Source organism: Polyodon spathula, chromosome 1, assembly GCF_017654505.1.
Source record: "Polyodon spathula isolate WHYD16114869_AA chromosome 1, ASM1765450v1, whole genome shotgun sequence".
NCBI lineage: Eukaryota > Metazoa > Chordata > Actinopteri > Acipenseriformes > Polyodontidae > Polyodon > Polyodon spathula.
The window spans coordinates 36,744,380-36,772,107 of NC_054534.1; the positions used below are offsets into that span (position 1 = coordinate 36,744,380).

The 27,728-nt window shown below is 39.4% G+C and overlaps 1 protein-coding gene across 3 annotated transcripts in view; it reads right to left on the reverse strand.

Annotated features, from left to right (window-relative positions):
• Window positions 1–27,728, reverse strand: part of LOC121318135 (zinc finger protein 532-like) — a 51,266-nt gene that overhangs the window by 2,171 nt on the left and 21,367 nt on the right. For all 3 annotated transcript variants that reach the window (XM_041254495.1, XM_041254484.1, XM_041254502.1), the window contains 7 exons: window positions 17,192–19,533; window positions 13,419–13,600; window positions 8,880–9,056; window positions 6,953–7,115; window positions 5,673–5,966; window positions 4,878–4,990; window positions 2,525–2,672 (listed from right to left, as the gene is read on the reverse strand). In XM_041254495.1, the coding sequence (XP_041110429.1) occupies window positions 2,525–2,672; window positions 4,878–4,990; window positions 5,673–5,966; window positions 6,953–7,115; window positions 8,880–9,056; window positions 13,419–13,600; window positions 17,192–19,507 (3,393 nt within the window). In that variant the 5' untranslated portion in view covers window positions 19,508–19,533. The remainder of the gene's footprint in view (window positions 1–2,524; window positions 2,673–4,877; window positions 4,991–5,672; window positions 5,967–6,952; window positions 7,116–8,879; window positions 9,057–13,418; window positions 13,601–17,191; window positions 19,534–27,728) is intronic.

The following is a 27,728-nucleotide window of genomic DNA, read 5'->3' on the forward strand; positions in this document are numbered from 1 at the left end:
TTGTGGGAGAACTCATCTCTATGTTTTTGTTTGAAGGGTCGACCCGGAAGCCGCCCTCAACACTCTTGTTCCAAAACCAGGGTTTTGTGATCCATGACATTTGGCCGATAAAACCTCGTAAAGGTATGGGGAGTGGCACACACTGCTGTATTGCATATTTCTTTGACAAATGCGCCCTGGAACAAAGCCCACAAAGTTGCCATGCCCCTGGTGGAATGGGCAGTGAGATTCTTTGGAGGGGGCAAGTTGGCGTGTTCATATTCAGTCTTGACTGTGTCTGTGATCCATTTGGATAGCCTCTGCTTAGACAGGGCTTTACGATGGGACTTAGCCCCATACCAGACAAAAAATTGTTATTGTTCAGACTGCCTCCAACTCTGTGTTCTGTCCACATAATATGCGATTGCCTGCACCGGACAAAGTGTATGGAGCTGCCACTCCCTTTTAGACTGGAAAGGAGGCGGATGAAAAGCCTCCAATTCCACAGTTTGGTTAATATGGAATGTCGAGTTTTCGGCAAAAAAACAGAATTGGTATGAAGTGTAACCCTTGTCCTGGCTTCTGCAAAAATTAAGCAGGCTTTCTCACCCACCTGCTTAGCGGATGTGATTGCAAGCAAGAAAGCCGCTTTCAAAAATAAATTTTTCAGCTCAGCTGAATGTAAGGGCTCAAAGGGAGGCTTTGTAAGTGCTTCAAGCACCACGTTAAGCCTTCAACGAGGGACAATGTCCTTCTAGGTGGCAGAAGCCGACAAGTTCCTTTTAGTTCTTGGGGAGACTGAATCCATTTTGATATGGCAAGCTGATATAACTGCCAAATAGGCCTTTAAAGTAGAGGGGGATTCCCCTTATCAACAGGTCTTGCAAAAACTGCAGTATAACTGCCATGGGACAGGTCATGGGGTCAAAGCCCTTATGCAAGCACCACGGCTAAAAATGCCCCAATTGTACCCATAGAAGACAGGTGTGGACGCTGCTCTGGCATTCTTCAGGGTGCCAATAACCCTGCCAGAAAGCCCCTGGACGGCTCAAATGTTGCCGTTCAGGGGCTAGACCCAGAGCTACAGTCTTGATGGGCTGGGATGCCACAATATCCCCCGCACCTGACTGAGCAGGTCGCAATGTTCGGGTAGGTTTCGAGGCTAACCGCTTAGAAGCTGCATCAATACTGGAAACCACGGTCTCCTGGGCCTGTAAGGAGCTACTAATAGCACCCACAACCCAGTCCTGTCTGATTTTCTCCAGATAAAGAGGGAGAATGGTGTGCGGTGGGAAGGCCACTGGTGTACCAAGGCATCTATTGCCAGTGGGTCCCCGGCTCCTGTTATGGAGAACCTGTGGGGACAATGGGTCGATTCCTGAGAGACGAGGTCTATCTCTGCTCACTCGAACCGTTTCCAAATGAAGCTCACCACCTCTTAGTGAAGCCTCCGTTCTGAGGCACTGGGAACTCCCCTTGAGAGGAACTCCCCCTGCAGGGAGAGGAGGTGATCATAAGCCCAGAGCAACAGCTTGCGGGAAACTCGATGGAGAATGGTGGACCTGAGACAGACACTTGTTATGGTACATTTCAGGTACCCCAGTGCAGTAACCTTGTTCGCTGTTCGGTACGTATACCGGGTTGGGAATGGAGCAGGTCTGTAACCTACAGTTATTGTAGAAGCAATACATAGGGGTGCCCAATAATATTGCTTCAGGCAAACCAACACAGCCCTAAGACTGGGGAAAGCCCGCTGTCAGAGCCATGACAGCATTTACAATGGTACTGCAAGCAGAGACCAAGGCGGCATGACGGACTGCGGCAAGGATTGCAAGCACTCAGACCCGAAGCAGAGCTGAGCCCTGCAACTGTTAGTGGATCGGAATGGTAACCTTGTTCGATATACATTGTGCCAGTGGGAACTGAAGCAAATCTGGACCCACAGTTACCATGGGAGCAATCTATAGGGATGCCCGCCTACAACGCTTTTGGTTAATCTAACAGTCCGAAAACTAAGGAAACCTACTATTAGAGCCCTAACAGTGTTCACAATAATTCTGCAATCAGAATTAATGTGGCAACGAGGCATTTAGGTAAGTGTCCCGGCTCAACAGGTGCACTGGTATTTCTGTGAAAAGAAACAGAATAATACAGACTGAGAAAACACTTTGATTACTGTTAATTACATATAATTTTCGTAATAAAAAAAAACATTTTTATTTTCAACTTCAACAAAGCTAGCAGCCTGAGAGAGAACACAAGTAGCCGACTTAAGGTTATTCGATCCTGAGGAAGGGGCGACTTGTTATGGTTACATTTCATACTTGATAGGGAACTCAATATTATTATTATTTTTTTTTTGGTCATTATGAATCAACAACTTATAAAGTGAATCAGCCTATGTAAAAGTTTACAGGGTTTATTCAATTGATTTGAACACTGAAAATCAAAGATCCAATAGTGCATTTCAGTCACTTTAGTTTATTTATGCCTGTCAAAACAGTGAAAAACCTAGTAGGAAGATTCATTACAAATTCTATGTTACCTTGTGATCTTCTTTTTCTGGAACCTCCTCAGTGCTGGTGGATCCTGTTATTTTCTTCACATCTGCATCCTTAATGCCATGCATTAGCTGAATATGCTTCTCCAACATTAACCGTTTGCTGAAAGTGTGATTTGAATCTGGACAGTGTCTAAAAAAATTAAGACAGCTATTATTATATTGTAACGACCCAGAACTCTTTGTCTGTGGTTTGTTTGTCTTGTCCTGTCTTTTCCTATCTGTTACATGCATTGTGAGGGAAAGGGTCATGCCATTAGAGTAGGGAAGGGGAAGTGTGTGTGTGTGTGTGTGTGTGTCTGTGTCTGTGGTTGGGGGCTGGGGGGACTCTCGCCTGCTGCCGAGGGATGCATCGGCCAGATCATTCTTCACTGCTATCCATAACTGGCCGGAGCCGGAGGGTTGCGGGGAATGGATCTGACTGGTCCCCACCGAGTCTATATACAGGGGGAATAAGCCTCTGCAGCGTGAGACTGCGCCAAGACTTGAACCTGAAGAGATGCTGAGAGACCATGAGAGACAGAGAGATAGGCTAAGTGGTTGGGAGGATCCTGAGGTGAGTCTGGAGAGTGGGAATGACAGCGTTCAAGTTGGAGGTAGAGTAAAGCCTGGGACACACATGAGAGGCACGGCACCACTGTTAAAAGCAGGGAGCAGTGAAGGGCGATACCGCAATATTGGTGGACACACAACAGGGTACGCAGCGGCGGTTTCCAAAGTAAATCATGCCCCTACCAATACAGCCAAACTAGCCATAAAATTACGGACTGGAGTTCCAGTGATGATGAGACGGAATAAGAAGAACTTAAAACTAAATTATATGCCATTTAGCAGTACAAGTTCAGTATATGCAATTGACTTATTAAAGAAAATATTGTTATTTACGGACCAGGAAAGAAATGGCAGGAAATCTAGCTCCCTTGAAATACTCCAATTTGACTGTTCTTTTTCATTGTGTTCTGGAAAAATTCAAGTTTGAAACGTTGCTCTTTTATTTTTGTTTTGCATAGTAGATATATTTGTGCATAACATAGTGTGCTTATACAGTATATAACTCCATTAAAATACTTAATAAATTCCTAGATGATAATGTAAATACAAGAATATGGTAACAATACAAAGACAAAGCATGTATATAAAATAATAATAAAACAATGCAAAAAGAAGAATTAAAGGGGTAAATTGGGTTTTGGGAAAGAGAATGACAATAATAACAACATTGTTTTCTTCTTCTTTTGGGCCAAATTGTGAAATGATATGTATCTAAAAGGAATACAACAGTTAAATGTTAATAAACTAGCAATAAAGACTAAATTGTTATTTCATTTTCAAAATCAGGTACCATGTTCTTTGATATGTGGAAAGAAAGAATGCTGTTTACCAGAAATATGACTATACTGGGGATTTAATCTCAGTTTTCATAAAACACTAGTGTTGCGGAAATATTACACAATGATGGATGGATTTGATATCTTAAGCCAGCCGGCACCAGTGAGTTAAATTAAGTGGTCTCTTAAGTCCCACATTATAATTCTGACAAAACATCATTACCGAAGGCACATTAAAGTTCAGAGACTTTGTAGTGTTATTCTGTCTGGGTATTAGAACAGAGAGCTCAAAGTATAATCAAAACCTAAATTTACAGGCTCTTGACATTTGCATTAAGCAGATATCTCAATGAAATTATATGCACTCTTTAGATTTCACATTTCCTCGAAACATCCAACTGAATGATAAACTGTTGGAAGTAAATTAATGAGATGAGATTGTGAATAAAACTGGAATTACAAGAACCTGTTTGTTTCAATCTGACATGAATCATTTCAAAGTCCACCAAATCTTAATCCAACATGCAATAATCCAAAATTGACCTTTTATTACAAATCAACAGACATGAAAAGTTCAGCAGATCCTCAAGTTTTGTGTTTTATCTTCAATCAATTTTGCTTTGCGGCACGGTTGCTGAACAAGCTAAAAAACAGTCCCTTTTGACAACCGGTATTAATGACAGAGAAATCCCTGCGTTACTCTTTTTTCAAACGTCTTTTATAGTTTCCAGCTTTATTGCAACATATAAGGATTTTCATTTCATAGGAATAGTTACACAGCGCATGCTTTTTATTAATAATCCTTGGTTAATGATTTGTGGTGCTCATTTTGCTGGGGAGCTTAAGTCTGTATCGATGATAACTTGTATGAAATGTTTTTGCTTTATATGAATTTATTCTGTTTAACATTTGAAAATGAATATAACTTGAATGTATAAAACTAATATAAAATAAGATTGTATATAAAGCTAAAGCTTGTGTATGAAATCAAAACAACAATGTGTACTTACGGACATGTGTAGACCTTGCGGATGCCTTTGTGTTTAATGCGATTATGTCGACAGAGGCTGTGTGAGGAACTGAAGGACTTGTCACACTGACGGCAGGGGTGCTTCTTCATTTGCTGAGTTATAAGAGAAAGCACTATACTGAGTACTGAAACATATAAGTCAGCACTGAAATGCATTACTGCAAGACCATTCATGAATAACTGCTTCTAGACAGTTGAAAGTACTTTGAAATGTTTAAACCATTTGATCCATCAATGCATAATCATGGTTGATACAGTTTTATCAGCTATTGTAACGAATATACAGGGATCTATAATAAATACAATATATATATATATATATATATATATATATATATATATTATATATATATATATATATATATATATAACTATAACTCAAACAACCCACATCATGTAATCAATGCATACATGCAGAATGACAGGATGCGGACAGTTTGTTGTCCCACCGAGACCACTTGATACTAAATATCTTGGTCTCTTCAAATATGTGCAAAACATTTTAATGAGTACACTGGAAAATAATAATAATAAAAGAAGCTGAATTACAGTGTAGGCATTTACAGGACATGTTACCCAACTCTGTTCCCTTGCTTACTGGTATGCCAATGAGTTTCCCATCCAGTCATTCTGCACTGGTAGTAAATTAATATAATAGTATATATGCCATGTCAAGCTGACTAAAATGCATGAAGTTGGTGGCTATAAAAGGTTAATGCATATAATAAAATACAATATAGGTATCTTGAGTGTTGTGCTGTAAAAATGCCCTCACCTTTCCATGCTCTCTCCTCATGTGAGATATGTAGACTTCTCGCTGCGTGAATAATCTGTCACACTCCCGGCACATCCACCCAGGGTTATTTGCTTTCTTTGGAGAAGTAGGTATAGTTGCAGTTTTCTTTAGAGTTGCTGAAGGCTTCTTGTCAGTCTTTTCAGTCCCATTGACTGGACTCACATCCTTGTTGATCTGGCTGGTGGAAATTGGATTTGTTGGCTTGATGGTTAGGGGCAAATTTATACCCAAGTTTGGAGGACCCTCAATTGATTTTAGAGTGCCGTGCATAGACTGTGTTTAAAAGATAAAGACATGAATTGAAAATATTGTATTTATTATAGGTATTAAGGTATTTTTATATTAGTGCATTTTTACAATGGTTAATATTTAAATAATACTAATAAAAGTTTCAAAAGAAAATTACAACAGGCATTCATTTTGCCTAGATATGTACACTTAGAAATGTGCTTCTGGTTAATGCTCACTAGTTGTGCACTTAGTAATTAAAAGTCATTAAATTACTTGGTTGCTACTAAGTCACATACATTTTTTCAATGTCAACGTCAGTAACTCGTTTGGCATGAAGCATTAATATAACCCTGCAAATCTGAAGTCACTACCTCAAATTGTTCTGAGATACAAGGCTTTGACTCTTTGGTGGCAGCAACTTTGCAGAAAACATTTTTTAAAAACCCTGTCAGAAAGAAACAACCACGACTGAGCCTGACCGAGAGAATTGCACAATACACGTGTCTATCGAGTATAAAGCTAATATATCAAAGCATTATGTTTATTGTCCAGAAACCAAAATGTCATATGGCAGCCATCTTAGATTGCAGGTCAAAGTCAAGCCACTATATCTAGATTTTTCAGTTTCCAAAGCTAAGTTGCCAGCTTAAATAGTTTGTGTGATTTTAGCAGTAGTAGGTGTGTCAGCAGCTTTGGGACAAATTTTTAATTATAGACATCACCATAACATTGAACCACTGTAGGTGAAAATGTAAGTTTAACATATAGGCAGATAGGCGGGTAGACACTTGCCCTAAGGAATGTCCAAACTAGGTTTCTTCACAATTGAACAAGCACTTCTGTAATATATGTAAATTACAACAATTTAGTGAATACTATCCCAGCACTTCAACCTGTCTTTGTTAATTTTATTCTGTATTAAAGTGTGCAGATTCTCATTATTCTTGTTTCCTCCTTAATTAGACCCAGAAGGCAGTTGTTGATTCTTTTGAGATGTTTAACTAACATTACAAAATAAAGTACAACACCTTTATATGATCCAGCATAAGCTGCTTCTGTGCATATCGCATTGAACAGTCAGGGCACTTGAAGACAGACACCTTCTGATTAGTTATGTGTTGGTCAAAGTGGGAATACAACAAAGTCTGCTGAGTAAACACGGTGTCACACATTGAGCACTTGTATATTAACCTGTAGGCAGAACAGACAAACACACAGGGGTTATAAATGATGGAAAATAAGGAACAAATGAATAAGAAGACTGCTCTATACAGCTATGTAGAAAACAAAAGCTTTATGAACTAAACCAGAAACAAATGGCAAATGCCTCATAGCATATTCTGCATCAATTAATTACAGCAGTCTTTACTATGGTTTGTGGAGCTCCTGTGTTCAACACAGTGGTTTCTTGCTAGTTCTGTAACAGATGCTAAAATGTTAATGATGTAAAATGTTTCTTAGTCACAAGATAATATATGACAAAACAAAGAGGATAAAAGGTTCATTCACAGAAAGGAAATGACATTCAGTTTAAAACCTACCACAGATAATACAATTAAGACCCTAACAGCCAAAATGTCAATGGAAACTGCACTGTAGAATTAGTTTTCAATGGTTATCCAGTTACTTTAATTTAAAACAGACCAAATAGTCAAATCTGACCTGTATTTGAAAAAATACAAGTCACTCACTTTGTTTCTCATTTTACAGTAGTTTAATTTCAGTTTACCAAATTAAAATACAATCAATTCTTATTAAAACAAACTTGGATTAAACAAATGTGCTGATACTACGAATTTTATTCATTGTCCCGGATAAATTTAGCAGTCACTTACTGTAAATTACTTCTTATAATCCACTTAACACAAATCTCCTGTTTGTGCAAATTATTGCGGAGCCCCACCAGGGAAGAAACATCTGAATAACCCAAATCTGAACAGCAGAGTGTAAAAGATATTGGAAAATGTATTAACTAGCATCCAGATTATCACCTCTGTACTGTATTTTAGGGCTGTTTAGGGGCTACTGATCCTATGATGCATTTTGCCATTGTGCTTGTGCATTAATGCCACTTCCAAGAAGTAGTGAAAAAAAAACGTGCATAACCCTTGTAGACAAAGGTGGAGGTGTTAAAAGTGGTGGATAATGCACCCCTGTACAAGGAAAAGACAGATGTTGCTACATATTTCAACATTCACACAGACCCTTTGTCAACCACTCTGAAAAACCAGGATACAATAATACAGGCCTATGAACAAGTAATCAGTGAGTCCAATTTGCTCAATACCCTGATGTTGAGGACTCCTTGCTTTTTGGATTAACAATCCCGTGATCAGAACAGGACAAGCAGGTTTCAAGTGCAGATCATTTGCAATGTATACTTTAAAAATTGATTTACAACTGTATTTTCAATAAAATGCATAATACTTTTAAATGTACTGTGATTTAAATCTGATTACAGTGTTACTAAAAAACTGAGAGCATGCACTTGCCTTACACTCCTGATAATTACAGTTGCTGGTCCCTTCAAATTCATATTAATGAGAGTTGACTGCATCTACAAAATTAGGTACTACAGAAGACATTGCCTGTTTTAAAACCTATTGCATGTTTGTAATTCCATAGTTTGAGATCTGTTACATGATTTCATTTAAAAATGGTATATGTCCCAGTTCTGCAGAAACAGCCAGGGAAGAAATTTAATATAAAGAACTTCTCCAGGCTGTGCAGTCACTATCAAAACAAACTATTCTTGATGAGGATTGATTTTTTCTACAATCTGTACACGTGGTAAGATTTATTTATTTATTTTTTTTTTTCCTGATCCAAAGTTATACCTTGGCTTGAATTGCATTCATGGCATAAAGTTGTCTGGGCAACCTCACGATGAACTGGGAAGAAGTTTATATTTTGTTTCACCAAATTAAACTCAGAGTTTGCAGCGGTATTACTTACTTGGGTTCTCCTATTTTGATTCCAGGGTGTTGTGTGTAGGCATGTGAGTGGGTGCCTGGTGCTGACTTAAATGCCATTGGACAGATAGGACATTTATAGAATATTTCACAGTGAGACCCCTGGATGTGAGACTTGAGGACAGACACGTCAGAATAGATGACACTGCAGTGTACACAGCTACAAGAGAAAAAAACATAGAAAAAGTTTAAGTGCTTTTTCATCATCAGTCAAGGAACACAATCTACAGCACCACCCCTTAGGTAAAGCACTACAGAAACAGGTACAATATATACTGTAAAAGTGAAGCTATAGTTTTTATTAAACAGTTAAACAGATAATATACAGGCTGATGAGCCATATTTAATGTTTGTTAAAATAAATAAATAAATAAATAAAAATCACTAGCTTTCAGGATTATAAAATTATTTTTGTCATGCAGTGTTTATTTATTGAGCAATTTATAAAAAATAAGTTTGCTTATTTGATAAAACCTAGGTGACAGACAGAGACTGCAAAGTTAAAACAACCTTGTTATACATAGATATAGTGTATTAATGCACATAAAAAATGCTTAAGGTTGTGCTATATTGCTAGTTTTCAGTTACTGATGAGGTGGATGGTTGGCAAATATTGAGAAATACTGAATATGAAAGAGACTCCATATTTTTCTATTGTATTCCATTTTTCTTACTAAAAATAGTTAATATTAGTTTAACATCAACTTTGCCAGTGTTGTTTTTGGTGGAGTTAATGAATGGGGTCATATGCATTAAATATGGCAGTAGTTTCCGGTCATTAAAAAAAAAAAAAAAAAAAAAAAAAAAAAAACTGGGCAGTATTTAACATAGATTTATAAAACTACTGTTTAGATGAAATTTCTTGTAACGGATTGTTAGCGAGATGTTTTATGTAAGCAGTTGTCAGAGGTATACAATTGCGCTGTGTCCCCTACTTAAGAGGTCAATGGAATACACTGGCAGAAAGACAGCACCACACAGTTACATTAAAATACAATGAATTGTTAAATGGCAGAAAAATAGCTTATGATTTTATTTGTTACTGTATTCCTTCAGTTTGGAAATACTTGCGCAATTAATTTGAATACAACACATACAATAATAATACATCCCAAATCTGTTTCCATACAGTACATCGGTACATCATACAAAAAGTTTCTTTTAAACTAAAATAAATAAACAAATACATCGAGATTGGAAAATCCTGCCTGTCACACAATCCTACTCGGATTCATAGCGAAATTGGATTAGAAAACGTTACATATTTCTTGCAATGTATTTGTAGTTACTAAATACAATTTCTTGAACAAATGAACAATCCCATTTGACAATAAAAAAAAAAAAATAATTATATGAACATCATTTAGACAAACTGATACCACAAAATGGTATTGCAATAGTCATAATAAAGCCATAATAGTAGTTAAGCGTTTCAGGTTAGATCAAAATCTCACGTTTTTAAATTTTTGTCAGTTTTTCATTAACTATATGGAAAACTACAAAGCGGTGTGTAATTCAATACATTAACGAAACATTATTCATCAGGTTTCATTTGACTTTATTAATTTAACACGGTGATGCAAAACTTTTGACCAGAACTGTAAATGTTACACACATATGTGTTGGAGGACATAACATAATATAATTTACTTTAAAATAACTTGGGCTGACTCTATCGGTAGATGGAATGCTAAGTATGTAAATTTAAGTATTAGCTTTCTGCTCATGGCAGTGATGAATATACTGTAATATTCAGTGAAAATCAGGAGCCAGGCGAACGCAGCAAGATCTAGAAAAGGACAAAGAAAAAAACACGGAACAGCAACATAAAATGATACACCACTGCGAACAGGCTGCGTTCATGGTGATGTCAGGCCAGGAAGAGAACAGCACACACAGAGACAATACTGCTGGGTATGAAAGTGCATGGGGCACATTTTAATTATAAATAAAAAGATTGAACAAAACAGAAACACTTTACAAAACAAAACAGCTTGCCAGCCAAACCAAACAGACAAAATAAAAAACAAAGGAAACACTAACTCAAACAAGTGGTTTAAAGCCAGCATGAGCAGCAATTGTTTACTTTCAGAGTAGCAATTGTTCTTAATCGTTCTTACTTGTCTCTTTCCGCCTATGGACAATCCACTCCGTTCAGCCAAAGCTGGTTGTTTTTATATTGTGGCCGACGGATTAAATGGCTATTAATTACTTAGTTTACCTCTTTGCCACACTCGGCACAGGGTTTCTCATATGCGTGGTCAACAGCCAGTTTGTCAATAATCACTCGTTGTTGACCACGTATTGTCACGATTTTATCTGGATGGGGCATTTTAACCCCACCCAGGCTATAAACAATAATAACAAAATTGTGTGTTTTTCAACACAAACAATACATTTTAAATAATAATACAACAAATAATATAATACACACAGGGGTGGCATGTAGCCAGTAACACTTTTCCTCCTTTGTGCACATCACACATGGTCTCAAAGGCTATCTCCCCTTTAAAAAAACCAAAGTTTTGGTCAGGGTCCTAGGTCAAGAACGGAAGCATCACTGGACCCACTAGTGGCAATGTTGTCAGTGTCAATGCTGTCAGTGGAAATCTTCCTCCAGTGGCCCCGCTTGCAGCAGAAAGGCTGACAGTGGGGTGGCACACTCCGGCAGCGGAAATGCTGCTAAGGGCAATGTCGGCAGTGGCAAAGCCGGCAGCGGAAATGCTGTCAGCAGTTATGCTGTCAGCAGATGTGCTGACAGTGCTCAGTCTGGCTCCTCCAGCAGGGGCAATCCTAGCAGTGGCAATGCGAACAGCAGCAAGGCTGGCTCCTCCAGCACAGGCAGTTGTGGCAGCAGACATGCTGCCAATGGCAACGCTGGCAGAAGAAAGGCTGACAGCAGTGTGGCATACACCACCAGACACCACAGCAAATCCCCGGGGGTCAGCAGCAAACGACCTTACCATTAGTAAGGCTGCACTCACTGCGGGACACTCCGGCATGCACTCGGAAGCCTGTAGCCTGGTGAGCAAGTCCGAGGCCGGATTTGATGTTACCAAGGGAGAGTGTAACATGCACAGGGGTAGGGGGTCAGGGCTGGTAGGTGACGCAATCAAATATGAAGTCATAAGCCCAATACCAGCTCCTGCAAGGGAAATCTGCTCTTCTGTACAGCAGTATAGGCGCTATGCTTCAGAGCGGGAGGTCCCGGGTTTGCGTCCCACCTCCACCTGCGAGAAGCCCCTTCCTGCAGGAACCGCGGTTCGCCACAAACACATAACACTTAGTAGAGATCGCTACAATAGTGTAGGAACAAAAAATAATTAGTATTTTTTTCCTGCAAAACTCGCTAACATCAGAATCCTAAACTGAGTTTGTAACTTTCATTAATAGTAGTTTGACTCTTCAGTACATGTTAGTTCTCCACAAAAATGAATACTTGTTCTCCTGTTAAATTGATATCTGCTACGAATCACATCATTGCAGCTCAAATCTGCATTGTCTTCTCATGCTTCTGGGAGGATCATTTTCTAATATACACTGCTGTGTAAAAGTCTTGAACATGTTGCATTTTTCTACTCTGATGCATTATGAGCATCAATAATTTATTCAAAGCCTTGACTAGTGCTTCTACTATTATAACAACCTTGACTTGCATAAAGAAGGAAAAACATTGAGTGAAATAGCTTGCATCACTCGATTCACAACAAGTACAGAGAAACATCATCTGTAATTGACAAGCCCAGGACTGGAAGACCCAAAAAGCTGTCTAACAAGGATGAGCAATACTTGAAGATAACATCCTTAAAACATAAGGAGGGTTTATTGGCATTTTATGTTGAGGATCGTGACAGTGGCAGTACAGTTAGGCTGCAATGACCACACCATCTACAGCTGCTGCACGAGCTGACAGAGCTGATGGTACTTAAGCTCTGTATGGGTAACAGAATGAGCATGTGATGACCGAAACAGAAACAAAAATACTTTAAAGTGTATGTAAACAACAGGAATACACTGTTAACACTGATATAAAATGCCCATATAATTTGGCAACGTCCAGTTTATGCCTTATCTTGTGTAACCGACCACTGGCATCCCTCCGTGGAAAACAATAAAATAGTCAGCCATGTTTGTGGTGTAAGCAAAGCTCCCCTGATCAGCAGAACCCACAAGTAATTTAATGTTTTATTAATGCATTCCTACTCTCCCTTTTGCAAATCTTAGATCACACCAAGGGAACAACCTCTACTTACAACCACTGCACATTGTATGGGCCAACTCCAACTGCACCATTGTCATCCCTTCCTATCTGTCAGATAGCAGTGTTAACTGTGCTAATTTCAGAACAATAATCCTCATTTCAACATAATACCTGGTCAGTGAAACACTGCACACAAGTAATTGGCTCACTCCTCATCATGCATGGCATGAAGATGGTACAACACAGGATTCCAGGCAGTGACCTCTATTTGTGACCTTCCTCAGGGGTTACACGTGGTTCTAAAAGGACTACCACACTCACCGGTATCCCACTCTGCGGGTGTAGTGCAGACAGCTCTTGGTAACATGAGTCTGGAAGTGAACAGACCTGCAGATTGCTCCACACTCAGGACAAGTATAGGGAGATTTGTGCTGATGAATTCTCTGGTGTGAAGCGAAGCTGCACTGATTTGGAAGCAGCATCTGACAGATATTACAAGTTTTCTGTGGAGAAAATACATTATAAAATCAGTTAAACAAAACAACCAGGGAGACATACAATCACCCAGTCTTTGAAGCCTGCTTTCCACCTTGCAATTCTATGGACTATACAGGAAAGCTCCTGTTAACACCTAAAGCAACATGCTGCTATGAAGGTCATCTGCAAGTTTGGACTTACAATAAGGTGGGGTTTTACATCTTTGACCTGTGCACTCTTCTGGCTTTGGAGAAAAGTGTTTACACTGCCAAAATTAACCTAGTTACTGAACAAAACTAGTGTTTCCATTCCGACTTCAATTACTCAAGGGCGCTCTTTTCAGCAACATATCACATTAGATGATGCTTTGTGCAGAGGACAAGAACGAATGTAGACCCCCAGAATATCATTATTATTGCATAAAAGAAACTAAAAACATCTAAACTCAATGTCAAAAGGTACAGGGCCTGGGGAATACAACGTAGAAGGCAAGTCATGGACCAGAAACTAGCAACTAGATATTATGCAATTTCTACTAATTTCCCTGGGATTAAGAAGACGGAGCTATCAGTTACTTAAACATGTGTAAGTCAGGAATGAAAAACTGTTGCTGTTTTCCAAACAAGAAAGCTGCTTTGAAAAGCAGTTGCATTAAAGGTTGGCATAAAGTGAATTCCAGTAATTCCGTTTGTAAATTATATAGAGATGTGGCAATTTGCAATTACTAACTAATTCGCTTTGTGTGAGGCTGAGTGTACCCACAAACATACACCATTCTCAAAATGAATGAGCGGCCATTGCTGTACTGAGCTCCACTATGCTTAGAGTAAATAGCGAGGTTCTGAAAAATATAGTGTTATACATCTTGTGTGTTGCTACAACTGTTTAAATAACATACCTGTAATTTCTCTTCCTGCAGTGATTTAGAGAACAGCTCTCAAACCTCAGTGCACTAGAGCAACCATTTTGAAAAGTGCTTTGAAACACAGTTTAAAGTTATAAATGTAAAAAGTTATCAGGATGTTAACAACAAAAAGAAAAATGACAGGTACGTTATTTAGACAGTTGTAGCAACACATGGGGATGTATAACGCTATATTTTTCGGAACCACACTACTTACTCTAAGCTCATTTTTTAAAATGATGCAGTTTTAAGTAATAGAAAATAAAATACGGGACCAAACTACACACACGGAACAGAAAATTACATTTTCCACATTTACTGTGTGAGTCTTTCTTATCTATTTTATTCTGTGTTGTTATTGGGTATTTTAAAACATATTAAGCTTCCATGTGGTGTAAGCCTATTTTAAGTAATTGCATGTTCTGCTTGACAGTCAATTTAGAGTTGCAGTAATCTATTTTGTATGGCCAAAGTCTACCTGATTTACCTTGGCCACTACAACTCTATACAGGAACCTCTTTGTTTTCATTTTCAAAATGATTATGTAGGTTCATTTTACTTGAAGAATCATACACCCCATATGACATTTTGAGTAATCCATGCACGTGAGGAGAAAATTAATAACCAGCTTAACTTAGATCAAAGGTGTGACTATCTTGATTAAGGAAGCAGCAAATGGTAAATGGTAATAATCTGAAGCAACTGAGAGCCAAGGGGATGGTAGTGAAATGGGTGTAGGTGAAATCTTGTGCATAAATATGGGACATCCCACACTGCAGATAGTCATTCATAACCTCCAGTGCTGCTAACCTAACCTCCAATGGAGAGGTGAATATACTTATCTAGCAATTTATAAAAGCTAGTTAACTACTTTCATTCACCAAGAATTAGTCTGAAAAGTGTATGTTAATCTGTATTATTTGGAACCAATGAATTCTGTCGGAACTCTGTTAAATATTTTGTCTAAATTCTCTTTAATAAAGTGTATGCCAATCATAAGTAAATTTAACCATGATTATACTTTATTAATAATTATTATGTTTAGGAGAACACATATTGCTGGGGTCAGATGTAATTAATAAACATAGTCGGTTAAACCTTACACAAACAATATATTTAGAGCCAAATACTGAAGCTTCCTATAATTAATAATAAAAAATAAAAAAAAAACCCTGACAAAGCAAGATCTGGAGGTGTGCATGTCTCACACAGGTGATTCTCCAAAGATATATAACCCTACTTGACATGCTTTTTGTATCATGCTATTGTTAAGGAACACATTTGTAAACTGTGTACTGCATGTAATGCCTGCTATAAAATGTAAATGCAATATGCTGTTCAGCAACAAAGTGAAATCTCTAACAGTGCTTGTGTATCAGTCAGATGTATCAGTCTATCTACTACCTTTTACAGATTTAGAATCCTTACAAATGTTATCTATATTTGGCCACCTGTGGGTATCTCTTATTTAAATCAAATAGTAATTTCCCCCCAGTTTGGACTTGTTTTGTATGATTGTTAGATTCATGTTAGCATATATCTGGCTTAAAAAATAAAACAACAATAAACAAGAATTCTAACACAATAAAGCCAACTGTAAGTAAAATCAGGACCTTTGTAATGGAAATATTTGTATGTATATATATATAGATTATATATATATATATATAATATATAGATTTATATATATAATATATATAATATATATATACTATTGATCAACGATAACCTAAAATGTTTAAATAACCTATTGGATTTTACAAATTTAATAAGGTGGGATGCATTGGGGACACAAGTTCTTAAAACAATAACAGAGTCAATTACCACTGTGCTCCATCTCTACTCATGACTGACACATAAAAAAGTCAAATACTGAAAACAGTGTGGTAATGAACAGCTCTTATACAGTAAAGTATATTGCATGTCCAATTTACTGTTATAAAACTGTGATTTAGCTCCATTCAGAAATAACTGAACTGTGAATCAACTAGACAGAATTGCACTACTAAGAAACAACAGTGTATATAAGAGCTTAAGGATAGTAAACAAAAGCGCTAGCTTTAAATGCAAAAGCAAACTGAGCAGGAAATTCTGATTGTTTTATGTTTAACCAAACTATAAAGAGTAAGTAGCTGTGCTTCAATTTTTTTTTTAGCTTTTCTATCTCCTTACATTTTTATGATGGTGCATCATTCTGAGTAGTTCTTATTGCCTTACTCAGATACAATGCTAAGGTTCTTTCACTATGAGATCAGGAGCTGCTCTTCAGTTATATTGTCTGCAACAGACATATGTAATGTGAGATCAGACAAAAGTCTTAAAACATCAGTATCAGCACTGTAGCAAAAAAAATAAATAAATGGCAGAAAAACATCAGGGAGACTTGAGCCAAAGTAGCAGATGACTACAGTATATGGCGCTGGCTCTTGCTTCAATAAAGACACTTTGGGTGATCTAGCCTGAGTTACACTGCATGCAACAAGAAGAGAAGACAAGAAAAAGCACCTCAACAATGACAAGGACAAAAAATAAACACAAAGTATTTGAGTATTTGTAATAAAAAAACACACAAAAATAAAACACTCAGAATGGATTGCAAACATCAAGAAGTTAAGGGGAAAAAAATGAAATGAATTGCTCTTTAACTTTGTCAAGATTTGCAAAGAGTTACCATCAGAATAAACACTGGACAATCTCTGCAAGCTACACATACCTGTCCACTTGATTCTACAGCTTGCTGGTAATGCATTGCGAGCGAGGCTTCGTCTTGGAACACCTCGCTGCATTCTAAACACTTAAGGCTATGTCTGCACAGTTTGGATGGATCCTCATCGAGTGGCATGGCTGGGACAACAGGGGCACTGCAGGGAGCTGATATAACAGTGCTAAGGGCAGTGGCTACAGTTTTTGCCACTGCGTTTACAGTTGTTGTGGGACTATGTATAGCTGTTGTGGCAACGACTGAAGTGGGGAAAGGGGAGGCGATCATCTGGTCGGCTGGTATGGGCTTCAAGATCAAGTGGGAGCACTGCATAACCACACCTTTGTCTTTGTGTCCACGGGCATGAGAAAGAAGGCTGCACTTGTTGTAGAAAACAAGGTTCTTAGCACAGTGGTTGCATGTCACTTCTATGCGGACGCTCCTCCTGTCATAGTGCTGCGTCAGGCTTTTCTCCAAGGCAAAAGAGTCACCACATTCTAAGCATTTATAACCGCGGAAGGGTATGGCAATACCAGCAGCAGAGGGAGGGCTTAGGTTTGGAACATAAACAGGGACTGGGTTAATGCTGCTTAGAACTTTGTTGAATGCCTCCACCACTGAGCTCTGGGAGCTTGCCAGCACCTGGACCCTGGACACTTTCTTAGCTGTCGGTGTAGAAATCATGGCTTGCTTTATTGGCTGCTGTGGTTTGGAGAGCACTTGACGGAGTTCTGAGGTGGTTGTAGATGTCTGAGGCAGGAGGTTGAGATTTGCAAGATGGACAGTCTTTGGCACAAGTTTGGCATTGGCGAGGCTGGAGGCAGGTACAACCACCGTTTGCTGCTGGATCGCATTGGCAGCTTTCAAGATGGCGCTGCTGGCACTCTGAACAGAAGTGGCTGGAATCACTGTGGCTTTCACCATAGTATTGTTGGACAGTTTCAGATTAATCACCTGGGAGCCAGCCGTCTTAACTGCCGAGACAGGAAGGAAAGCGGTGGCTACCGGTTTAATGGTCACCTGCTTGGAAGTCATTTCGGTGATTGAACTGGCAGTGGTGGCCACCACTGTGGTCTGCACAGTTCCAGGTGGAGATGAAAAGACAGCTGTGGATGTTGCCGATGACAAAATGGAAGAGGCTACCATGGAGGATGCTTGATTAAGGCCCTTTTTAGAGCCTTCACGGTTCAAGTCTGGCAATACACTTGTGACTGTCCTCTTGATCTGTCCCGAGGAAGTTTTTATTGTTTTAATGCGGACTTTAGGGATAGCAGGTGTGGAGCCAGCCAGGGAGGATGGAGAACCCTTACTACTGCCTTCGCTTGAAACACTGCTGGGGCTGTCAGGCTGCTTGGTAAACTGTTTTTTTGATGTCTCAATGGGGCTTTGAGGGTTCATGGTCTTGTTGATGACCTTCAGGCTCTCTTTTATTTCCTTGGGTGAATCACTAGGGTTAGGCTGAGGCTGAGGGACAGTATCCAGGGTGGCTTTCTTTGCACTAAGAGCAGCAATAGCAGCGATGCAGGAGGAAAGCTTTGCTGATGATTTGGCTTTAGCCTGTGATGTGTAAGCCACATTTACTCCAGTTTTTTCTACACTTCCTTTCACATCCTGTGGCTTTTGAGCACTCTCTTTGAGTTTCTCTTCAGTCTTGCTTGCCTTCGGTTGTTCGTACATGCTTAAATTGTCCAAGTTTTTGCTGTTTTCCCTTTTCATAGTTTTTGCCTTGTCGTGTTCATTGTTCTGCACTGGTTTGGCCAAGCTGTCCCCTCCTAACCCTTTTGGTCTGTCTTGCTCTTGCTTACTCGCAAATCCTGTGAGCGGGTTGGCCCGGTAACAAGGCCTTCTTACCTGCTTGTCTGGTGGATCATCGACTTCGATCTTATCATCATCATCATCATCATCATCATCATCATCATCATCAAATTCCTCTGCGCTTGAGATGGGGCTGAACTGGTTGAAAGAAGACTCTTTGGTTACTACGCCATGACCCTCCCCCTTTAGGGACTTCCCTGTATCTTTAGTGTAGCGATCAATGGAAGACATGGCCAGGAAACCATTATTAAGTCCATTCCCCGTGGAGTGATTTTCCTTTTCTGTGCCCACTGGCTCAGTCACATCGATATTTCTGATGTTTTTGACAATGACACTGACTCCAACATCAGGCACAGGTGGGGCATGGGAATCCTCCTCCACATGGACACTGTGTTTGATTTGCCCTTCATGGTCATCATGCCCAGACTCAATAGCCGCTTTAGGATCAACCATGTCTGGGATATCAAAGGCTGCAAGCAGGTCATCGAAGTCTGGGGTCTTCATATCCCCCATGATCCTAATCGTAGTATAGCACAAATCTGTATGACAGAGGGGAGAGGGAAGGAAATCAAAAGTGCAATTAGCTTAAAAATCCCTCCTTTTTTGTGCACAACACTTTGATTACAAATTGTATATACATAATTCTGTATAGATATTAAAATAACATAAAACTTCAGGTGTCACATGCTTGATAAAACCTCAATCCTCAACACTGACACATTTCAAAGTAATGTTGACACTGCTTAGAGGCTACTCTATATATAAAATAAAAGGTTTTTATACGATTATATAATGGTCTTATTCACCAATATAATTTAAATGGTTTTATTCAGTGTCATTCCTAAAGCAGTGTTTACACTAAATCTACTAAGAATCCTCATTGATGGAGAAATAAACCCTCAAACTTTTTTTTATTATTATTTTACTCCTTGTATAAAACTGAAGACTGAAAACTGAAAAATACTGTGCAACATTAATTGGAAATTCCACTTGATCAATATGTTACAAAAGTCCTCTTCTGATTGTCAAAGCAGTATAGAGGAAAACGTGCTTGCTGGGGCAGTTTCTACAAATATCCAATCTCTAGAGCATGTGATTTTTATAAGCTTAGAAACGTATAGTTTGTATTTCTATGTCAATGAAAAAGTTCAATTTGCAACACAATAACACAACTGATTTGGTATGTAGCATTTTGACGTAGTGTGCTGGAATTAACCATCGTTTGACATCAATGGAAAATTCTCTCTCCTTTCTCTCAGCTTTCCCCTGAGAAAAATAGTAAAACACAAATATCCACAGTATCCACTGTAATGCTGGATATTGTAAATGCATTCCTTTTGGCAAACATGCAGGTTATCTGACTTCTTATCCATATTTTCAAATGTCATACATTTTCGGTTAAATTTATATTATATTAAACCATAATCTTTATTCTACACATTGTAATTAAATTTTTGTCTGAAGTGTTTCTGTTACTAGTGGTAAACTTGTAATTGTAACATATGTAATCTTTTGGGACAATGACATTCACTATGCCTAATTCTGCCTGGAAGCCATCTAAAGTGTCATCTTAATGCCACATGTTGCATCAAGCTGATGGACAAGTTAAACTAGAAACTAGAAGGAGTTTCAGTTTCCACCAGGTATTATTAGTCAGGTATTTAGAAGAACAGGCAGTGTGAAAATTGAAAAGACCTTTCTCGGACATTGCAAACCCCAAAACATCTAGTGATCCTGATATAAGATGGGTAATTGATCATCCTGTCCCTCACCAACACTCCCGCTGACTTTTTCTCTCTCCTCAAATCCCAACCCCCTCCCCAATCCTTCTCCTTTACACCCGATGGCTTTGCCTCCTTCTTCTGTTCCAAATTAGAGGACATTCAGAAGCTATTCTCAAGACAACACATTCTGCCTAACTTTCACACTTCTACCTGACACAGACATTTGCTCCTTACTCTTGGACTTTAGGCCAACTACTTGTGCCCTGGATTCCCTTTCTATCCAATCCACTGGCCCAGGTCTTCTTCCTTTTATCTCCTCTCTCATTAACACCTCTCTGCTCTCTGGCTCCTTTCCCTCAGCCTTCAAAACTGCTCAGATCAACCCCATTCTTAACAAACCTTCTCTTGACCCTTCTTCCACCCAGAACTATCGCTGTCACTCTCCTCCTGTTCCACTTTATAACTCTCGAGCGAGCTGTCCACCACCAGCTGGCATCCTTCCTCACTGAGCACTCTCTGCTTGGGCCTCTTCATTCTAGGTTCCGTCCTGCACACTCCACAGAACCACATTTTTGTCTGTAACTGGCACTCTCCTCTCTGCTCAGGCTGTCTCCCTGTCCTCCAATCTATCCTCTGCCTTTGACTGTTAATCATTCTATTCTGCTCTCCTCTCTCTGACCTGGGGATTGTAGCCACTGCTCTTGCCTGGTTTTCCTCCTATCTCTATAGTCGTTCCTTCCAGGTTTCCTGGCGTGGCTCTCTCTCTTCTGCTCAGCCCCTCTCTACAGGTGTATCTCAAGAATGTGTCCTGGGACGACGCTTCTTCTCACTCTACACCTGCTCCCATCGGCTACCATATTTACACTGACAATGGCCAGATCTTCTTTCCCTAGTTTGACTCTCACATCTCCTCCTGCATCCAACTCAGAAAGCCTGTTGGCTATCTCAACTTGGACGCACTCTCACCACCTCAAACTCAAACTCTCTATCTGACCTCTGACCTCTGCTTCTGCTTCCTCTCCCTCCTTGGACCTGTCCACCTCCGTATAACCTTGATCTCCTGCAAAAAACCTATATATTACTCTTGACCCCTCCCTCTCCTTCTCTCAATACATCTTTTCCCTAACATGCACTTGACACTTCTTTCCTAGCAACATCTATCAAATCCATCCTTTTCTCACTATTACACCCAACTCCTGAAGCAAGCTCTTGTACTACTGTAACTCCCTTTGCTGGTCTCTCTGCTTTGGCTATCCGACCCCTTCAGCTCATTCAAAATCCTGCTGCTCATCTCCCAACCTCGCTACTCTCAAGCAACCCCTCTGCTTTGCACCCTCTACTGGCTACCCATCTCTGCTTGCATTCAATTCAAGACCCTTGTTCTTGCCTACTGCTCTCTTCACCACACTACCCCTCCTAGCTCCAATCCCTCGTGTCTCCCTACACCCCAAAAGAAGTATCGTGTTGGTCCTTCTCTCCTCTGAAAACCAAGCCTTGAGTGCGAGATCCGTGACTCTCTTATGCAGCTGTGCCGGGACTCGATTGCTAACACTATGTAACACAATTGTTGTTCCTGGGTAGTAAGTGTTATTTCCTAATTGCTTATGCCTCAAAAGTATAGAAAATGGCTATTATTCCCCACAAACTTTGCTTTTGTGACCAGGACAGTGATATTTTGAAATGTACCTATTTCCAATGAGAAAACAGGTGAATTTGTGTCTTTTCGTTCACATGAAGTCAGAAAAAAACAACATATGAATCCAAATTAACATGTATTTATACTAAAGTAATACATAAATGACTACTGTAAATCACTTTCACGAATCAGCCCCCAAATGTAGTCTCCCGTCATGTTCTCGTTATACTGTCCTTGACAGCGGCGTTCAAAGTCCAGTATATCCTGGTGGAAGCGCTCGCCTTGCTCCTCCGAGTATGCTCCCATGTTCTCCTTGAATTTATCAAGATGAGCATCAAGGATATGGACTTTAAGGGACATCCTACAGCCCATTGTGCCGTAGTTCTTCACCAGAGTCTCAACCAGCTCCACATAGTTTTTGGCCTTGTGATTGCCCAAGAAGCCCTGAACCACTGCGACAAAACTGTTCCAAGCCACTTTCTCCTTACTACTGAGCTTCATGGGGAATTCATTGCACTCCAGGATCTTCTTTATCTGTGGTCCGACGAAGACACCGGCTTTCGCCTTTGCCTCAAACAGCTTAGGGAAGAAGTCTTGAAGGTACTTGAAGGCTGCCGACTCCTTATCTAGAGCTCTGACAAATTGTTTCATAAGGCCCAATTTGATGTGCAGTGGTGGCATCAGCACCTTCCGGGGGTCCACCAGTGGCTCCCACTTGATGTTGTTCCTCCCCACAGAGAATTCGGTCCGCTGTGGCCAGTCCCGCCTGTCGCAGTGTGCCTTGGTGTCCCTGCTGTCCCAAAGGCAAAGATAGCAGGGAAACTTGGTAAAACTGCCTTGGAGACCCATCAGGAATGCCACCATTCTGAAGCCTCCTATGACCTTCCAGCCATACTCATCATACTTCAAGGCGTCCAGCAAGGTCCTGATGCTGCTGTAATCCTCTTTGAGGTGCACCGAGTGAGCCAGGGGAAGAGACGGGTACTTGTTACCATTATGGAGCAGCACGGCTTTGAGGCTCCTGGATGAGCTGTCAATGAAGAGGCGCCACTCATTCTGGTTACAGGCGATTCTGATTGCCTCGAACAGACTGGTCACATTGTGGCAGAAGCAGAGCCCATCTTGACGGGTGAAGAAGCTGGAAAAAGGTTGGTGATGCTTCCTCTGATCCGCGACTTGCACACTTTCATCCAACAAGTTCCAATGCTTGAGCCTAGACGTCAAAAGCGCGACACTGAACTTGGTGAGACCAAGATCTCTAATCAAGTCGTTGAGGTCTTTTTGGTTGGGGTAATATGGGTTTCTCTCCTCAGCTCCACCTCTGAAATTGTCATCTGGATCTACAACATCTTCCTCGCTCTCTGACTTGCTGCTCTCTTCTAAAGACGGCTGCTCTCTCTCCGGAGGAGTAGGTACGGGGAGCTCATGGCAGTGTGGCACCGGGGCGATGGATGAAGGAAGGTCCGGATACATGATAGCAGGCGCATTCTTGCCAGTCCAACGTTTGGAAGGGTCCACCATACAGAAGTAGCAGTTGCTTGAGTGGTCAGTGGGTTCCCGCCAAATTCTTGGGTTAGCAAACTTCATGGCTCTTTTCCTCTCTGTACCATCCTACAAAAATACATTTATTTCACCCATGACTAATGTGTAATGTCTCGCAACATTTTTCATATATGATATATTTTTTCAATAACACTGAAAATTGTAAAACATTTTAAAATTAAAAACTTTTACAATTTTAAAAATTTTAACAAATTTTACAACATAAAATTCCGAGCAACAATTGTCCATCTTACCTTCCAGAGTTTTTTTGCAGTGCTCGCAGGTGAAATGAGGTGCCCAGGGTTTGTCTTGATCCCCGACAGGCATGCCGAAATATGCCTTGTAGGCCTCACATATCTTAGCAGATGCTTCCACGGAGTACTTTTTCGCTCTTGTCTTGATAAATTGGCTGCAGACATAGCAAAATGCATCTGCCGGATGCTTGCAGCCTCTTGATGCCATCTCAGAAAAATGCAGATATGTATCCACTTAGGCAGCTGGAACTAAACTGAACTGGCGGGCTTAAGGCCCCGGTATTTATACTACTATTTATATTACTGGAAAGTTCTAGAAAGTTCTAGAAGTTACTCCAAGTTTACTCAGCACTGAATCTATCTGGAATGTTCTGGAAAATAGGTACATTTCAAAATATCACTGTCCTGGTCACAAAAGCAAAGTTTGTTGTATTCTTTTGAGGCATAAGCAATTAGGAAATAACACTTACTACCCAGGAACCAAAAAAAAAAATAATAATTGTTACACAGTGTAATCATTCAATCTGGACCCGGCACAGTCTGCACATGAACTACTTCTGGCAGGGAAGACAATTAATTGTTCACTGCTAACCTAAAACCACAGTACCCAAATACATATATACATTTTAAATCACCCGTGCTACATAACCCAAACCATACAATATAACACAAATCATAAAATCCGAACAGAGGCAGGGAGAACCCTGCCACACCTCCACTCTTCATCTTCCCATGCACATTCCTTCTCTTCTCTAGCCCCTCTGTGGTGAAACCAACTACAAGAGAACGTCAGGACTGCTCCCTCTCTCACTGCCTTCCCCCACCTCCTCAAGACTCGCCTGTCTAGCACTGCACTTGTAGATCTCTTGATCTACCCCTCATACTAGGCACTGGACTTGCCTGACTTAAGCACTACATTACTGGATCCCCAGCTAATGCGCTATCCTTGCACTATTGCACACTAATATGTAATTGTAGATATAACTTGTTGTAATCCTAGTTCACATTGTATTTTACTAGTATTATGAACTTACTGTAAATGATACTGTATTTAAATATTAATCTTCCATTGTAACTCTGTACTGCCCTGTAAAGCTGTAAGTCGTCTTAGATAAAACCGTCTGTGAAATAAATTAATTAAATAAAAATAATGCCATTGGAAAAAGAGATGCTCACTATCTTTTTATACAAACCTTTTTTTCAAATGATAACCTGATGCAGAAAATTTAAAACAGAAAATAATATTTTGTTCAATTTATTTTTTTAAATTTAAAAGCCTTCAGAATTCTAGAGAAATCTATCTTACCTAGATTTAAAAGCAGTTGAGTGTGTGAATAGCCTACCTATCGTGCTCCTACCTAAGTCAAACCTTGTTTTGCGTAGAGTTGGTAAGCATGTTTTTGCATACAGTGAACCCAATAATTAAAATGAAGATGTTGTGTTATTATTCTCAAATATTCTGGGGTCAAAATAACCATTTGAACATTTAAAATAACCATCTGATAAATAAATGGCAATAAAAAATAAAAAATCATAAAATCCCGTACAGTATAACAGATGCAGATGTAGTGTAATTGTTTTTCTTTGCACTAAGAGCAGCGATGCAGGAGGATGGCTTTGCTGATGACTTGGTTTTAACTTGTGAAGCGCAAGCCACATTTACCCGTTTTTCTACACTTCCCTTCACATCCTGTGGCTCGAGCACTCTCTCTCTCTCTGAGCTTCTCTTCTTCCTTCCTTGCCTTCCATTAACCATACATGCTTAAATTGACCAAGCTGCTGTTTTCTCTTTTGACTTTGTCATGTTTGTTCTTCTGCATTGGCTTGGCGAAGCTGTCCGCTCCTAACGTTTTGGTCTGTCTTGTTCTTGTTTAGTAGCAAGTCCTGTGAGTGAGTGAGCTTGGTAATAAGGCCTGCTTACCACCACCACCACCATCATCATCATCATCATCATCATCATCAAATTCCTCTGCACTTACGAGGGGGCTGAACTGGTTCAAATAAGAATCTTTGGTTACTGGGCCATGATCATTTAATCAATGTATTTATTGATAACATTCTTCTTTCAGATATTGAAATGTTTATTTAAACCACAGCACATTGTTGAAGATATGCAACTCATACTCATGCTGTTTTCTTACTATTACAGTAGTCCCTCCCTAAACAGGACATCTCGGGAACCAGACAAGTTATCTGAAATAACAAGGTGTCTGGTTTAGAAAAAATTTAAATAAATAAATGCTGATAACAAACAAACAAACAAACAAACAGACAAATAAATAAATAGCACACACAGCACTAATAGTGCTCATTTTATTTTAAATGCATGTATCATGCATGCTGTGTTCGGCATATCTGAATGAATCTTGCCCAAAGCCAATCTCAGCATGTTTAATGTAAAATTATATGCCACTTTCTATCTGTTAAAGGGAATAGAGTGCTATATAGTCATATACCAGGTCCCTCAAATAACAACTTGACACTGTTTGACACTAGAAGATTGGACTGTAAAAAACTTTGAGTCACCCAAAAGACCAATTTTTTATTATTTAGTTCACAGCAGAAAAAGCTATCATTCCTTCTTTTGCTATAATATTTATAGGAATTGATGTGCAACAAACCTAAAATCCTTATTTCGAATACGGCTAAGCAACAACCCTTTTAAAAATAAAAAAATAAAAAAAGCAATCTTTTTGGACAACCACACATTATTATTATAATGAAAAAAACTTGCATGGCTCCCAAGTACAATTTGTTTCCTTAAATATTTTTGTCTATATTCTGTCTTTTTATAAAAAGACACAAATTGACCCCAACACATGACATACTAAAAACTATTTGGCACTTGTGAATACTATGAACCTGAACTTTCTGTTCTAAAACAAACAAAAACAGAAATAACATCATACGAGTAAAATAATAAATTATTTTACTGTGAGTTACGTGGAATCCGCCAGCAGCTCTATGAGTACATTTATTTGCATGCCGATACCTATCTGAATTCCAATAGCAGGCATGCAATCAGCAATTCAGAAACCAGGAGCTCAATTCTGAATCGCTGTGGAATCGCAGGGTGGAATACACGATCCAACACTGATTCAATACCAAACGTGAAACACCTGTAAATCTGCAGGTGGTATTAAAATTGTATTCGCATACTGGGCATTCTTTTGTCCTGATTCCCAGCAGCATTCAGGTTGTTTATCAACAAGAGGAGCATCGTGGTGGCGACAAGAAAGAAAGCTTGAATTGAAAATGGAGTGGCATATCTTCACAAAACTAAAACACCTTTAAGTTTCTCTGCAAACTCCTTTAAATGCTGAAGCTCAGTCTGTAAAAAAACGCCTTTCAATGGGAACGGCATCCAAAAAAGTACTTTTAATACTTAAAATATGTCCACTGCTGTTTTTATGTTTTATCGATATAATTATTTATTATGTTCATTTAATGCCTATTTTGTCACAGGTAGGCTTTACATTGTGCCAAGTGACAGTGCTGGCAAATAATAAAAAAAGAACAAAAAATAATCCAATTGATTCAGCAGATTATTCACATATACAGTTGCCCTTTATTTATTT